At 36.1% G+C, this 17,241-nt stretch overlaps 1 protein-coding gene and 1 long non-coding RNA gene across 4 annotated transcripts in view; one reads left to right on the forward strand and one right to left on the reverse strand.

Moving 5' to 3' along the window:
• LOC145980277 (KH domain-containing, RNA-binding, signal transduction-associated protein 2-like) overlaps window positions 1-17,241 on the forward strand; it is a 161,796-nt gene that overhangs the window by 140,899 nt on the left and 3,656 nt on the right. Inside the window, exons 4-7 of one of the 3 annotated variants that reach the window (XR_014440836.1) lie at window positions 2,832-3,418; window positions 5,290-5,357; window positions 9,046-9,351; window positions 14,327-14,386. Coding sequence is in view for 2 of the 3 variants with exons in the window: in XM_083113288.1 (XP_082969414.1) it covers window positions 2,832-3,418; window positions 5,290-5,357; window positions 9,046-9,137 (747 nt within the window). In the remaining variant the exon portion in view is untranslated. Of the gene's footprint in view, window positions 1-2,831; window positions 3,419-5,289; window positions 5,358-9,045; window positions 12,755-14,326; window positions 14,387-17,241 lie in introns of those variants that run through there. The other 2 variants (XM_083113288.1, XM_083113289.1) reach the window with 2 other exon arrangements.
• LOC145980278 (uncharacterized) overlaps window positions 6,815-17,241 on the reverse strand; it is an 82,998-nt gene continuing 72,571 nt past the window's right edge. Inside the window, exon 4 of the long non-coding RNA XR_014440837.1 lies at window positions 6,815-7,249. This is a non-coding gene — a long non-coding RNA (uncharacterized LOC145980278). The remainder of the gene's footprint in view (window positions 7,250-17,241) is intronic.

Below are 17,241 nucleotides of genomic sequence, written 5' to 3' on the forward strand. Positions count from 1 at the left end.
TCCCAACACCTCTCGTGGAGGTAAGGGAAGGTATAAGGCGCTTGTTCTTTTCTTTCCTCTAAACTGCACCAAATAGACAATTGTTGAATGTTTTGTTCTGGGAAAAAAAAACAGTCTTAACAAAATAACAGTCATCCGCTAGATGGGGTTAATGGGAAGGCTGCAAAAAAATCAATCCGGGAACTTATGGACTGCACTGTGTAGGCTGAAAGAGGAGGAAAAAAGAAAGTCAAAACCATTTAATCTTGTTGGTGGGATAATTCTGCAGTACTGTTAATTTTTCCATGATCAGTGTTGAAAAATAAAAAAGAAGGACTTCTTTTTAAAATCCGGTCTCTGCTCATCACAGTTCTCTCTGTTCTAAATATCTGGTATTGCCATCCTAATTTAATGTCCTTTCCCATTAGTGTTTTTTGTTCTGTCCACCATTATTATTTTCCACATTTATATATGAAGTGTGCACCGTGATACCCTGGAGCACCGTAGCTGGCTTACAGGGGTGCTGCAAAATGTTCCAATATATTCCATCAATGATATGATTGTTCCAAATATGTGCTTATTTAGTACTTTTTACATGTAAAATGTTTCTGAATTTGAAATATGTTATTTTTTTAACTTAAGGCAAGCAACCAAACCACACTAAGTGAACGTTGCAAGTGTTAAATAGGCCTACATTCTGACTTGGGCACCGCGGAAAAATCTTAAAACAATAAGGGTGTTGTGAAACGAAAAAGTTTAGGAACACTTGCTCTAGAGCATGGCTTCAACCATGTGGACAGAATTTGTAATTTACAAAGTTTCCCAGGGCATATGTGGGGGGGGGGGGGGGGGGGGTAGAGTAGTGGTTAGGCCCTGGATGAAAACTTATTCCAGAGTTGGTGGGCAATGTAACAACTTTTATGTGGTAATCACATTACCCAAATGGTATAAGTTATTGCAAAGGTAACACATTATTTGCATTACCCTTTTCAATTCAGAATTGATTTTTTGCAAATGAAGAATACCGAAGTAAGTCTAATTTTGACAGTACTTACTTATTTTACTCAAGGTTCACCACAACATGTGGCTTCTTCAAGAGTTGAGACAAGAATAGCCTAAGTTTAAAACACTGGTAGGTAAGTTGGGTTAAAAAGATCAAAATAGAAGGTAAAAGATAATGCAGAGTGCCCTGTCACTGCTTCATGCTATATCTCTGGCTGGTAACACAGTCAGTTACCAGCCACAGATGTAGTCGGAAGCAGTGACAGGACACTGCATTGTCTAATTTTAAACTTTTAACCCAACTTATCTTCCCATGTTTTAAACTTCAGCTCTTCTTGCCTTAACGCCTGAAGAAACCACATGTTGTGGCAAAAGCTTCAGTAAAATAAGTAAGTACTGTCAAAACTTCAGTTACTTAGTGAAATCAAGGTGTGTGTTGTTGTAACTTATGCCTTATCTGAAGAATACCTGTTTTACTTTCATGAAAAAAGTGGACCGCCCGAGGTTCAGGATTCGAACCCTGAGTAAGGTATGGGCATTTGTCTAATCATCCAAGATGGTCACATCTGCCAAAGAGGTAGAAAAGCAAGGCAGCAATGTATCTTCAACTCCATCATAGGTTTTATACCCATCATTAGCAAAACAAAAATGTTGATCTGAAGACTGGAGAAAAAGTTCTCTTGAAAAGTAGTGTTTTACTATGCAAAGGGTCATTTGACTGTGTGCCATGGGCGATATGCATGATCCCCCCTGGCATATTGTTAGTTCTCTAAAAGTAATCTCTGGTGTGCTTAGTGTGACCAATTTTCAGCCATGAATTTGAGAGATTTCCAACTTTCGGGACTGAATTTATGGGAGATTCAGTCCTGACAAATTTTGTGCATGTTAGCAGCGTGACCTCACCCCAGCACGTATGTTCATGTTTGTGGAATGAATAATATTAAACAAAATAATTAGTTTGTTTTATGTCGTATACAGGTCACAATACAGAATAAAAAAATACAAATTTGCATGTTTCTTAGTCCTAATCTATATGTATTTGTCCATGCTGCAGAACGTGTTTTTTTTTTTTAATTATCTTATGTAAATTTCAATGCAATTTTGCGATCATTATTGTCAATGAAATATGAGGGTGGATCAAATGAAAACAGAACAGAGCTCTCCACTGTCGAAGAAGTCCAAGATGGTGCAGAGTAGTGACATGTTTTTTCGATCATGGAGGACCCCTTCTCGAGTTCCTGGACCATGGTCAAACAATATATGCTGCTTGTTACTGCAGTACCCTCCAACGTTTGCACACAGCAATCAAGGCCAAACGGCATGGCCTGTTGTCCTCTGGAGTGGTTTTGCCTCATGACAACATGTGGTCACATATGTCAGCTGTTACAAAGAACACATTGGCGACGCTTGGGTGGATAGTGTTGGAACACCCACCGTATAGCCCTGATCTATCGCCATGCAACTGCCACATCTTTGATCCATTGAAAAAGGCATTGAAGAGTCTGCGCTTTCACTTGGACAATGAAGCCATGGACAATGTTCACAACTGGTTTCGACCTCAGCCAAAGAAGTTCTACGAGCAGGACATTCACCACTTGGTGAAACAGTGGGACAAGTGCTTATGTAACTTTGGAGATTAAGTTTGAAATAAACCTTGTTGATTTCATTCTGTGGCCTCTGTTCTGTTTTCATTTGGTCCACCCTAATATATGGGACAAATAGAGTGTCACTATTGGAGCTGGGAGGAAATATGGGAGAGTTAGTCATGCTAGGTAGTATGCTAGTAATTTGAATCTATGCAATGCTTAGTACAATATTAAGCATGTTTTTCCCATCTTGTATTCTTGCAGGAGGAGGAGCTTAGAAATTCGTTGGATCCAAAGTACCAGCATCTAAATGACGAATTGCATGTAGAAATAGCAGCATTCGCACCTCCTGCAGAATCGCATGCTAGGATTGCATACGCGCTCGCAGAGTTACGAAAATACCTTATACCAGACAACAATGATGAGATAAGGCAGGAGCAGATGAGGGAGATGGAGCTGCTGTCCAACGGCGAATCAAACGGTCCAGGGAGGCGAGCAGGTGCTCCACAGATAGCGATGCGGGGAGCGGCCCGAGGAGGCATCGGAGGCCGAGGTGTTGTTCCACCGGTCAGAGGAGCGATGAGGGGCATGCCTCCCCGTGGACGGGGTGGACTCCTGGCTCCTCCTCCGCCCCCAGTGGGTAGAGGTGGGCCACCGCCTGTGAGGAAAGTGCCCCCTCCACCACCCCCACCGCATCCACCAACAGCCCTTCTGCCAAGACCAACACCCACCAAACAGAAGGTGCTGAGCATCCTTGACCGGGCACGAGTTGCGATGGAAGAGTCGTACTCGTACGAAGAGGAGCAAGGGTACTATCCACAGGAGTCATACGAGTCTTACGATGCCACAGGGTAAGTAGATTTCTGCATGTTCTCTTGACTTGTTTTGTTTTATTATTTTTTTGTTCACAGTGCCTGAATAATCCTGATCATTTATATTCTTGTTCTGTATGGGTTCTTGTTGGTATTGTTGTGTGAGAATCATTTTGTAATAGAACATATGTGGGAGATCTATTGGCCCCATTCTTTGATACACTAAACTATTGACAATAGGCGGGTCCAGTGAAGGTTAGTTGAATCCTCGATCACAATGATAATGACTGAATTGCAGTGTATCAGAACTGCAATTCAGGGTTTAGCAGAAATTGTAGTTGATTGATTATACTTTTTACATGACTAAAATAGACATTCATAAGAAGTTATTGTTAGGGAGCATTAAACGCAATGAAATATTAAGGTGGTCTATATATGTAGTGCATGAATTTTCACTGCATAGACCACCGAGATAATAGAAATGAGTTCATGAAATTTCAAATACAATTTTCCGATATTTAGAAAACCTTTTAACTTCTGCAAACATCTCAATAATAACCTGTAGTGTAACAGCCCATGAGGGCCACTGCCTACCTACTGACCTCACTCGCACCAGAGGTGGAAGATCATCCAATCAGTTACGGGACGACATGTGGACAGCACGGCAAACCCCTAGTCGTTATTGTAGGTTTTCTATGACCAGGCTACGCTACTCATTCGTAACTCCCCAGTTTCATCACGATGGTGGATGGCCACCGGTCCTATACACAGGCCGGAATCTCAGGAAAAGTTATTCTTTCCCCAGGAGACTTAAACGTGCGCTCATCCCGTAGCTGGAGCCTAAAGCTTTCGCCTTAGACCTCACGACCACGATGTGGGACGATGCATCCTCGTTAGAAAACTTTTATTTGCACTTTTGTCCCTATGTTGCACCTCTTCACTGAAACCTTTGGCTACAACAATTTGAGGAAGGGAATTCGCAAAGGAATGCACATCGCTAGGCCAGGACTTGATCCTGGAACTTTCAGAAGCGAGAATGTAAGTCTGCCTCCAAAAACTTGAACTCTCATGGTTTCAGTACTTCAAATGCAACATTATATCAGTAAGTTCTTAAGCATTAATTGCAATCTGGCAAGTATACTCTTTTTCAGTAAGTTTTTCTTTTGTTCTTGTGTGTTACTTTTCCTTCGCGTTTTTAATAGTAGTTTGGATTGTTGAAAATGCATGCTCTTTTGTAGATCCTAGTTTCTGTGTGGGTGATCTGTTATGAAATTATGAAGCCTTAGGACAGTAATGGTTGACAAAAAATCGTCCCTTTTTTGAATTGTAAATTCCAAGTGAAAATTTACCCAAGATGTCACTACCTACAAGATGATTATTTGGGCACTGAGGTATTTTGCCTTGTCTTGCATGAATCTGGTTTTGTTAATCAGGGTTCCCAGGCACTGTACTTACACCATAAAAATGGTGAATAGAGTTGTAGCACAGATCAGTAGTTACTTTTTTTTCTCACAATACTGTTCTGCAGATCAATTTTGTTTCCCCGAAAGTTGAAAAGTTTTTGGGGGAAAAATGAAAGCTGCTGTTTCGGATGGCATGTGGAAGCTTGAGTTTTGCTGTCTCTGATATACAGGGTGATTCACTTATCGCAGACCCCTTTTATTGATTAGAATCCCTCAGAAGTGTGCGGCATTAAAAGCATATTGATTGCAGATTCGGTATGCTTCTCGCACAAAATATTGATTTTTTGATGTGTGAAAAGTGTTCTGAAACGTCTGTAGATTTTCCTGGCAGTACAATGGCAGGATTTCCATGCATTTGTAACGTAGATTTGCGGGTTGGCCTCTGATTGAATCATCCTGTAGATATGTGTAGGGCCACTGTTGACCTCTGACTGTTTCGTCCCGCAGGTATGGTGGGTATGAAGACTATGAAGAGGGTGGAGGAGAGTACTACGATTCAGGAGATGGATTTACAGGTAAGCGGTTTTCCCCAGTAGACATTTATGCACTGTTGTTTTCTGATAGGGGTGAAAGAACTATATCTACTTCTGCTAGCTGAAAAGTATTAGTGCCAAGAATACGCACCTAACCTTAGTGCCCAGCGAAGTTTGCTAGACTTCTTCAGTAGGTAATGAACAAAAAGATTGCTGCACTTTATTTGCCTTTTTATTGTGTAAGTCAAAAGTCTTTTTGCTCTTATATAACTGAATGTGTTAGCTTTTAATTGGGATATACATTATTATTATAGCAGCTTCTAATGTTCTTTGGCTGTACCGAGAAATGTAGTAGCTAGTTCTCTAATACAGTATTTTTTTAAATTTCTTGTGTGACTGCAAATTTGACTGGTTTTCAGAGTTTTTAGAAACAAAAGTATTGTATGTCTGTGTGGTTAATGCTACTATTGCTCAGTATGGTGCAGGAGAATTATTCTACATGGCTTTTGGGAAAGATTCACTAATAACCCACACCCCACATCTAAATGAAAATGCCCACGGATATTGTCGTGTGAGAATCACAGGAATGTAACACCAATTTATCAAATTCACAGGAGAGAGGAAATAATGTATTCTTAGGAATATATCTTGACTCTTAAAATAAGTCAGTAAATTGGAGATACGCTACAGTCCCGTTTAACGAAATCCCGATTAACCGAATTTCCAGGTTAACCGAATCGAGCTGCTAAGAAGCGTTCATCTAATCTTAAGCAAAAGAAAATATAGATTTTTTTTCACAAGCTGAATTAAACTTTATTGTTTTAGTCGTAGGACTTTTTGTACCAGAGTCTTAATGTTACTGTAATTCATATTCTTGAGTTAAATGACTACGTATTATTCTAAGCTTTTTGTTTATGCCTACACACTGAAATACATATGTACTGTATATCAAAATAATGTACGTAATAAAATGTACGTACTGTACATATATTGGAAAACCTTTATTCCGGTTTAACCGAATTTTCGTTCAACCGAAGCACCATCGGTCCCATCGAATTCGGTTAAACGGGACTGCAGTGTATGACTCCAAGTAGAACTGAAAACGGCATTTTTGTAAAGTTGTGAATTCCATTTAAGAAAGACATGTGCCCACATGCACACAATTACAGGGTTTATTAATGTAGTCCATCTTTCCAGGATATTTTACCCCAGTTTCTTCTTCTTTTCTCTTCGTCTTTTCAAATTCATCATTTTTCTTCAATAATACTGGACTCCATGATATTCTAACCTAACCAGTCATGCTCGAAGCCTGTTTTCTATCACAAAATTTCACTGGTTTAAGCAGAATATCCTATTCGCTTCACCCTTAAGAATGGGTAAGATGGAATTTTTGCAAATTATTCTAGCTAAATACACCCCCACTGAAAGCACTGTAAGTACAACTAGACTACAGGGATTGGAATCCATATGGATATTACCTTAATGCCCAAAAACAGATATTCATATACATTAAAGAACTTTAATAACAGCATAAATTTTCAAAATAAAAGACATTTTTGGAAATTCAGCAATGAGATAGGCCCAATGTGTTGCGGAACCTTGAGAGGACATGACTCCTCTTTCTTAACTTTTGACTTGAAAGGCAGGATTTAGATGTTAGTTTTAAATAGGCTGGTCAATGTGGCTGACCACCATCAATCCACTCCAAAATTCCCATTAATACTTTGACTTGCCTGTAATTGACACGAGGGTGAGTGGATGTTTAAATCAACCATTCATACTTGCAGAAAATCAGTTTTCCACAAATTCTTAAACTTATGTGGACTTGCGGTGACCTCGGAACCTGACATGCTTGAAATGCTGCTATTATTCCTTTTCAAACTTGTTCTTATGCATCCTTAGACTGAAATAAATTCCACCGCTTTTTTTTCTTCCTGAAAATGAAGGAAAGAGGTTCTTTACAGTTAACCATGCTACCACATTAAACAGCAAGCAAGATAAGATAGTATTAAGAGTGCTCGAAAATTGTCCAACTGGTTAACTGTTGGGTCCCGTGAAAGTCTCGTTCCACCTGTTACTAAATTTAAAAATTAATGGAAGTATTCAGTGAAGTAGCATTTGCCACCCCACTCCTTTTATCAGGTTTTTAATTTAGGGGAATCTTTCAGGCAGCATTTAGAACATACTGGTGCAAAAAAAAAATATTCTATGTCATCTTTAAAACTGTTTTCGATAAAGCATTGTTCTCAAGAACTTTTTCTTCGCCTAAAACAGTGTGTATATCCTGTGTAAAAGCCTATTGTCAACAAAACTAGAATTCCTAGACCAATGCTAAACTGGTTGCTGAACTAGACACCTAACTGCAAATACTTACTCTTGGGACAATCGTTACCTAACTAGATTTTGTCCTAGACTTCACAGAGCAAAATAGTTGTGTATTCGCCTTATTTAGCCTCAGGTTCAATTCCTCACCGTTGACTCAGTATGAAGGTAGTTGGAGGGCCTTTTTGAAATTGTAACGAACTCGAAAGCCAGCTTACAACAGGGTTGTGCTCATCATATAACACCCCCAAACAGTTAAGAGTTAAGAGCTGCTTGACAGGCCTTGTGTCCTCTCAAAGGGTTGCTTCACTGTGGCGTTTTGGATCATCTGCAATTACTTGCAACTAGCATCTACTCCTGATGCTTCAAGGAAGAAACCAGATATTATGTACTTATTGGTAGTGGTATTAAGCAGCACTATTAGGTTACTATTAGTAACAATTTTGTACCTAGTCCATTCCTCTTTTTCAGTAGGAAATCTAGTTCTGTAGGCACCAGGCTTAAAATTTTATTGTGAGTCATAATTGGAACAAAACTTGTGTATACTACATCAGGCTTATGTGGCTGTCAGAGCTGGCCCTAGGGAGGGATAATGGAGGCACTCATCCCAGGCACTGTGCCAACCAGGTTTTGATTTGAGGGTTGTGTGATTGCCACTTTGGTCACGTGATTACTTTTATGCCACTTTTGACTAATCACGAATCAGAGTTATGTGAAAATCCAAAGAGTTATTTGGCACACCTAAAAATATTGGCAAAGTAATACACTATGGAAAAAAATATTCAAAATACTTGTTAATCAAGAATACCTCCTGTATACTACTCATAAACGTATAGAATGGTACAATGAAGTGGAAATATAAGTTTATTTGCAAATATATAAATTTTCTCAATGTTTATTAAAAAAAAAAACACTTATACACACGAGAATTGTGCTTTAGTGATCAGCTGTTATTTAAAATTGACACTGGAATGGGTAAAAATAATGTTTGATACTAAAACTAATTTATAAATACATAGAGTGCCGCATTCCCTTGATTTACCAGATATGGAAAGAAGTAATTTCAAAAGTTCCATAATCTTAGACCATTCATAGTTTTGATTTTAGGAAATTTTGTTTATTGTGCTGATTAATAAAATTGTTAACTTTTCTGTATCAGCACACTATGAAAACACTGTTTTTTTTAATATATAAATAATTGAGACTAAAAATTCCTAAATTCAGCTAGGCTCCACACGTCTCATATGAACTAGGTCTCGCACTCGCCTATGGCCGGCTCTGGTAGGAATTAGTAGCTTGCTTTAATAAGGGAATGAAAAAGGGGGAGCGCTATAAATAATAGCAATACGTGGTTGCAAGTCTTAATCATATGGTGATCAGATGTCGCATTTTGTTCCTTTGCTCATAGACGCTACTGGCGGCCGATGGAAGAGCTTCAAGGCACCAGGTTCTATGGACAGGGCACGCTTTCGACCAGTGCCATACGCTCGTCCCAAGTAGGGCAGCAACAGCAGTCTAGGTTGGCCAGCACGAGGGGGCATCACTGACACCTAAGGACATCTCCCATCTTCCTGCCTGCCTGCTGGCAAAATTATTTTGTATTGTCTGTCTGCAGCGTAAAGAACAGAAGACTACTTTGTGATGGTGATAAACTGTGCTTGTCTGGTTGCCTCCTGTGTCGTGTCGAAGAGAGCGAGAACAGGGACTTAATAAGGTGAGGGAGAAAATAGAAAATTCTCTCTCACGATACATTTTTTTTTCATTCTTGCTCTCTCACTCTCAAATGCACTATTTGCAGGTTTTTTTAAAAAAAGAAACTCACACTCTGGTGTGGGCATGTTTGTGTTCAACATTCATGAACATCTGACCTTGAATAAAGAAGTAAAAGGGAATAGAAATAATAATAATGTCCAAAATAAATGCGTGAGTTGATAAGCACGATCATGGATTTTAAAAAAAAACATACATTTTTCACACACACACACACATTAACACACTGAATCAACCTTTTAACGATTACTGTCTGGACCAATTCATTTTTTGTGAATGTTTTGAGTCATTCACGTACATTTTTCATGCGCAATCATTGTATTCCTAAAACGAAAATTAAATTAACCTGCAAAATAAATAGCAAACCTTCAGTAAAAAAAACCCTTGCTCAAAAAGGTATTTTTTTTCCTAAGGAAATTGTAAGTTGTAATCACCCACCTAATTACTATGTAAAACTTTTTCCACTTAAATAGAGAAATTTGGTGTGCTGTGCATCCTCAAAAAAAAAAAAAAAATTCAAGGGGAAAGTAGTTAGCAGTGCTAGATGATAATGTAATTTGTTTCTTGTACTTAGTTCTTAAAATTCAGTTCTCATGCCATTATTTACTTTTACATTCAGAATTGCATAATTAACTTTTTATTTACAAATATTTGTGTTATTTCTTCATATTTTTGAACTTCAGTTTACTTCCATCATTAATGTGATTTATCCTTTTTTTGTTTGCATTTTTCTTGTTACAAACTAAGTTTTAATTTTTAAAAAGATGAATACGTACTCCAAATTAAATTCTCCATTATCATGGATTGGACCAATAATACTGATTCGCTTCTATGCTGCTTTTTAAAAAATATATATTTCTTGTGCAACATGTCCCGATAGAAAACAATGTGATAATTCCTTTTAAAAAAAAGATTTCTTCAAAAGAAATAAAACGAGATCCTGTAAACGCTAAAGCAAAAGTTGTAAAATTTTCTAGAAACCACTAAACTAAACTAAATATAAATATTTATTAAATCATTCAATATGTATGTATGTAATTTGGTGCATCCGTGGTTGAATTATGTTCATCACTGAATACGTAGTTCTAAATGATCTGTGTGTAATGATTAAATCCAAGGTAAAAAAGTAGCAATTGATAATTTGGAACCACTCTTTGTGAACAAAACTTATATGGAAAGTAAAAATTTCCCACAAGTCCCCAGTCTTGAAATGGTAGGCAGTATACCAAGTTTGTATTTTTGTAGTTTTTAGGTGGAAGGAAAATTTATTGAAGTGATTGGGTGATTGATTTTTTTTTTCTCCTGGAAGAGTGTGGAAATGCAACAATTAATTTATCTCTTTCTGTTGTCAAATGATGGGGGAACACAACACAGTTTTAGCATAGATAGAGCTTATTTTCTATGATGGGGTTCATGTCAATAATGGGTGCTTGGTGATACAGAAAGGGGTTTACAAACAGAAAAGAGATGTAAGATTGGTAAATTATTTGTCCTGCAAGAACAAAAAAAAAGGGTATTAAAACGACCATTAACAGAAGAGAAATGTGTATTTCACAGTCTTCCAGTCTAAATGTATGTCTCTCTTCGCCCCAAATTTTATATACATATATATTATATATGTTTGGTTATTTACCACAAAAGGGAGTGTAATGTGTAGCTTATAGCTAAAAAAAAGTCTTCTGAATTTCATATAAAATATATATATTTTAATGAACGAAAACAAAATCTACAAAAAAATATAAAAGACTGCAAATTGTGCTTTGTGGTATGAAGTGTTTTTTTCATTAATGCATAGTTTCTTGCCAATGAGTCCATATACTGTAATTACATTGAATAATTTAAGTTTATGCTCAAGCAGATATGATTGATTATGTTATGGTTACATAAACATTACTTTTTAAAAGAAAATCGTTTGTATTTCTACCTAATAATAAGTATGCGGGGGAAGGTATGTTGAAAAAGAAAGTATACGTATTTTTTTGAGTGGTTTTTTAAATTGTTAGTGATGAACATTCCACGCACAATCAGAACTTTTCATTTCTTTGCATGAGACAGCCCTGGTTTGAAATACATTGTTTGGATAGACGAAAAGAAAATTTTTTAAGCCTGTAATTCCTGTACATTCGAGAATAATGATCAGAATTCCTTACGTTGATAGTAAGGATTTTAAAAATTACAATATAAGCTTTGCTAAATAATAATTAAAAACAAGGAAATATTGCAGTATGTTCTTTTCTTTAGTAGATTGTAAATAGGTGGCTTGAGTAGACGAAGAGTTTCATTCAGAATTAATGGGAGTGCTTATTTCAATGTAAACGTAAAAAAGTACTAATGCTTCCCAATTTTTCTGATGTGTTAATATTTTATTCTTGTCACATAAGCAGAAAGACATTATTTAATTTGAAATTTAAATTTATGTGTCTAAATAATGTGTAGTTGTGAAACATTTAACATAATCTTTTTAATTTTTTTGACAGTTAGGTATAGCATCTAAAAAAAGAAAATGAAACAAAAAAAATTATAGTAAAGTAGAATTAGCTTTCTGTATTATTCCCCTTTCAAATGCAAATAAAGTTGTAGTGAAAACAAAAAGATTGACTAATTATTGAAACATTTTATTCAATCACCAGTATCTTATTTTAAATCTCAGCAATAAACAGCATCACAAATTCATCACGTTCACAGAACATAATTTAGGATCGGCGTTTCACGTGGAGCCAAAATCCCAGGTAAAGATACTTGGTTTTAAAAAATTTATATTTATCAGAATGAAATGAAAAAAAAATACAAAAATGCTAATTATAAATTCATACCCTAATACCTTAAACTGTGATCGATATGATCAATATGCATATAACCAGAAATGGCTAAATAAATAAATTGCACAAGTTTTGGGTTAGCTGCACTAAATTATTCTAAAAAGAAAAAAAACAGATACACCTTAAAGCCACATATATATATATTTTATTTCCATTTTTTGAGGGAGGGAATTGTGGTGTGTTTTAAGAATTTATAGTTAGCATAGTTTGACTAAATTTTGTGTATTTTTAGTGTTTAGTTGAAACTGTGTGGTCCCTAAATGTATGTATCTAGTGTACAAGATCGTATAGGGACAGTAAAATATATATGAAAAATTATGAAGAAAATGAGGGGTGCATATTTTCCCTCACTGAAACTCATTTGAAAATAACTCCCTTGAATACTCTCACCTAATTGCAAAATACCATATTATGAATTAACGATGTTTTGCTTCAATGACTGTGCTGAAATAAACTAACGGTGCACTTGAAAAAGTGTTCTTATAAAACTGTGCCCTTAAAACACAAATGCAAGTGACTTTTCTGAAGTAAAAACAGCATGTGTATTTTTCTGTTCCTATTCGTTATTTTGAATAACTGATGGTAACATTTCTTACGTAACAAGCATGCATATCTGATGGACATATAAGTATATTAATATCTTTCTATGTTGAAAATTCTGTATACTACCAACAGTTTCAATCTTTTGCAATATATCGTAAAAAGTGATGTGCGAGAAAGAAAATCTCAAGCAATATAAACATTTATTACATTTTTTTTTTCAAGTCAAGTTTGAAATTGAGGGTGGTAACATAGTTTCTGGAAATAGTTGGATTTTGATAATTTCATGAAGAACATTACTGTGTATTCAAGATAATAGTTTTTGAATATTTTTGTCACCCATACACTGGACAAGAAAGAATAAATACTCTTGAAAACTTGTGAAACAACACATTGTGTTGTTGATTTCTCGTTCTTTGTGCCAACTCCTTGGTCAATTAATACAAGAAATAAATTGATGCTATTAAAAGAAATATATATATATATATATATTTTTTTTTTGCTGATGAACTAGCATTTGCAAACCACCAATCAAATGAAAAGCTGTGTAATGGTAGTTACTTTCTTGTTCAGACCATTTCAGTTTATTTCTAATACAGTAAAACCTCGTTAATCCGGACTAATGGGGGAAAAGTTCACCGGTTTAATGAAAGTCCGGTAAAAAACATGCACTTTACAGTACAAAGTCTGGGGGAAACAGAATTTCATCAGTGGTTGACTGCCTTTTCTTTGGGGATTTCTCTTGTTGACTTCTGGCCAGATTTAAAACCTTGAATTCTTTTTTTTTTCTTCTTTTGCTTTTTGCCTGTCCAGATTAAATGAAGTCTGGATTAACGAGGTTTTACTGTATTTCAAAACTATAAAGAATTCATCTTTGTTAATGAAACAGTTTTGATGAAATATCATTCTCATAATTATTTAATTAGCCTCATGATATATCAGATTATACGATTTCAGTCATTAAACTAAAATAATGTTTTAACGAGACTATTTAGACTGGCAGAAACATAATTTACATAAGACAGTGTGCTGTTAACATTGTCTTGTTATACTATTTTCCTAGTAGAATCTTAACAAAGCATCAGACCTGACATTAAACAAGTAGATGTAAAAAAAGTCTTGCTGCAAAATTTTTAATAGTGATGTTTCTGGTTTGATTCCTGGTATTTGGAGATCTGTACAGTACCATTTTTCTAATTTCATTTTGAAATGAAATGATCCATGTTTTCAGCATCACAAGAACATTTTGAGGTGACAGTTCTTTCACCAGGAAATAAGCCAGATATCTATGATGTAACGTGAGCCAGATGATATGCATGGTAACATAAGAATGACATTATAATGAAAGAATATCAGTAAATAAAATTGCGTAAGCAGTTTTGAGCGCAGTTCTAGAAATGAAGAGATACGTGGTATGTTTAATTAAAATTTGGTTTGTCGGTTGCTGCTTTCGTGAAATGGATTCTTTGTTAAAGAAGTGCTACCATCAGTTCTGTTTTGAAATTTGAATCATATTTTTTTAAAATTTACATATATAGTAATATCGCCTCCCCTCTTTAGTGCATCCTGGCTGAGGAGAAGACGGTGCTCACCGTAAATATTCTGGAGAATGTGAAGCAGGTAAGGAGAGTTAATTTTTCCTTTGCACAGCATTTTCTGTACAGTAGCATGTCCTTGGAATAGATTTGCATGCTTTTTCAGTTTGCCAGCTGAATACTGTTTTGTCGTATCTGCATTTTTTGTCGGAAATGAGTTGACGACATTATCGTATTCTAGACCTGAGCCAATACCAATACTTGAATAATTCCAGTATAAATAACAAAGGCTATTTACTGAGTCATACTAACTCACGTATCTAGAAATATAATTTGGTGAGCCATTCAGTCAAGTGTCTTAGAAATATAATAATAAAAGTGTTTCTATTTAATATGTTAATATAATTATAGGTCGACTTGTAATAATATGTAAATTAATTAATTAGTACTTATTTCTCCTCACAAAGTTGCCGATAAATTTCAATTGGTTTGTGGTTTCTCGCCAACAAAAATTTAATCACTGACCGTACTACACAACTCGAGGGATTTTGATTGGAACATACATCTTAAACATTCACAGTGAACACAGCAGAAGCAACACGAACTGCATGTTACCACAGCTGGATGCGTACTGAGTGAGGGGACACTCTGACACCAAGATGGTGGCATTAGCCCCGCCCCTTGCCCCACTCCACCAAAACGTAAGTTACTTTCCGAATAGCCCTCGTAGTTATTACATAAATGGTAAAAAGATGCTATAAAATCAGAGTTAAAGCAGCAAATATTCATCTAGCTTATGTGTAGTTAAGACCGCTTAAATTTATTAAAAGTGGTTGTCATGGCAAGGAAATTAATGTCAAAGCAGTAAAAAATTGAATATTTATCGAATAACAAAAATCAAATGGAGGTACAGTTTCTGATAAATATTTCATGTGAATTATTGTAAGTAGTGGTGTACACAAATCTTTAAGAGGGGCCTCCCCAATGGTGTAGTGGTAACGCAGTCGCCTTGTAATCAATAGATCCCGGGTTCAATACTCATGGGGACACACACAGTGGGTTGGGTCCCACTTTGAAATGTAGGTCCAATCCCGATTAGCCTATCTGTACATAAAGTGGACTTGAAACAAACACTCAATCTTCCTTAGTACTGTCATTCAAAGCTGTATGTTCCCAATCTAATCTCGGCGGAAATCAATAACCCTCATTGGCCGATACTGGCAGTTGCACAAAAGACTGAAGAAGGGATGATTACAAGGAGAAATTGCTGAATCCACTTCCTGCTTAAACATAAATAAGACGGACCTAATTTCACAGAGGCCTTCATCTCTCTTTACCAAGAACTCCACAACTACCTGACCTGGCATTAGCACGGCATGAGCTTCAAGCAAGAATTGGCTATGAATGGTTTATTATTTCCCACAGCGTTAACTAAGTAGTCGCATGCCTTCATGGTCACGTTTGGGTTCAGCTTTCACTTGCCTTTGATCTTGTCATCTGCTTCCCAGGAGGGTGGGATTTTATCCAGTGTTTTTAGGAAAATCTATGGAATTTCCTGTGCTGGTCTCCCAATCTGTCAAGGATGGGTGAACAAACTTTTAAAAAGGACAAATGTTGAAACTAGCTGTTGCCTTTGCCCGCTTTTCTAGCCACTGAAAAATCTTTGGTATCTGTAAAAGAAAATAAAGATACCGGCGCCTATCGTATTCTGTACGAGTTAACGTGACACATTTTGAAGCGACATATCAAGTTATGTGAATTGTCAGATTAATAATATGTTTGTGCATAATCGTGTAGTATGTGCAACTTCAATCAGCTCTCCCGATGAGTTGGTGCAGATGGACATACGACAATATAGTATTCAGCCGGCAAGTTGTCCACAAGTCCTGGAAATTCGGGACACATTCTTGATATTTTTTTTATATGTTATGTTGGATGTGTTTTCTCCCCTCCAGCTTCAGTCATTAATTTAATGCTCTCCATTCCTGACTGCATGTTGCTATAGAACCTAAAGTTAATACTTGTGAATGGATATTACCATTTTAGTTGGTGAATGCATGAATAGTTTAGGGTTGGTACAATTTGCATTTGGTGCTAACAATAATTAAATGCTTTGTACAGTGTGTCCAAAAAGTCACGCAACCAAGATTTTGAACGTACATAACTTTTGTACAGAAAGCGATAGGGCATGAAACTTACACTGGTATTAACTTTGTCTATGTGAATATTTTCGAAACATTAAACCAACACAAATGCTCTACATGAACTTTCAGTGTGCGGAAAGAATTACTAAGGTGAAGTCCTGGTTGCGTGACTTTTCAGACACCCTACAATATGGCAGAATACAGCCAAAAAATCCATGTTTGTCTGACAAATATTCTCATCTTTCCTGTTGTTGTTTGCAGATATAACATTTTCACCTAGCTTTAAAAAAAAAAAAATCTGCTTGTGTATATGAAGATGAGCACTAAGAAATTAAGCAAAAATTATTTATTATTGGCGACACTGACAAGTATGGCATTAATATGTCCAAGATAAAATGCTCTCTTTATCCCCTCCTAAGCATGAGATTAATCATTTACTATACAATAATTGCACAGATATGCTGTGTTATTTTCCATACTGTGTGTATGTCCATGTGTGTCCACAATGTATTCAAAACACTGGATAATTATTGTTTGGTTTTACGAATTGAAATACAATTTGCTTTACATTAAATGACAATAAATAAGTCATTTTTAAATAGCAATTATGGAAAATAATTTGACGTTTACGCATTACTTAAATTGTCCTACATAAAAATCACATGTAGAAGAAACATGGTTCAGAAGTAATTGATATCAAATTTAAAATTACAAATAAGAACTCCGTGCCTCCCTGTAAAAAAATCATGATACGAAGATTACTTTTCGACTGCCCCTCGTATTGGAAAATTCAACA

The sequence above is a fragment of the Lepisma saccharinum genome, chromosome 27 (assembly GCF_977018435.1).
Source record: "Lepisma saccharinum chromosome 27, izLepSacc3.1, whole genome shotgun sequence".
NCBI lineage: Eukaryota > Metazoa > Arthropoda > Insecta > Zygentoma > Lepismatidae > Lepisma > Lepisma saccharinum.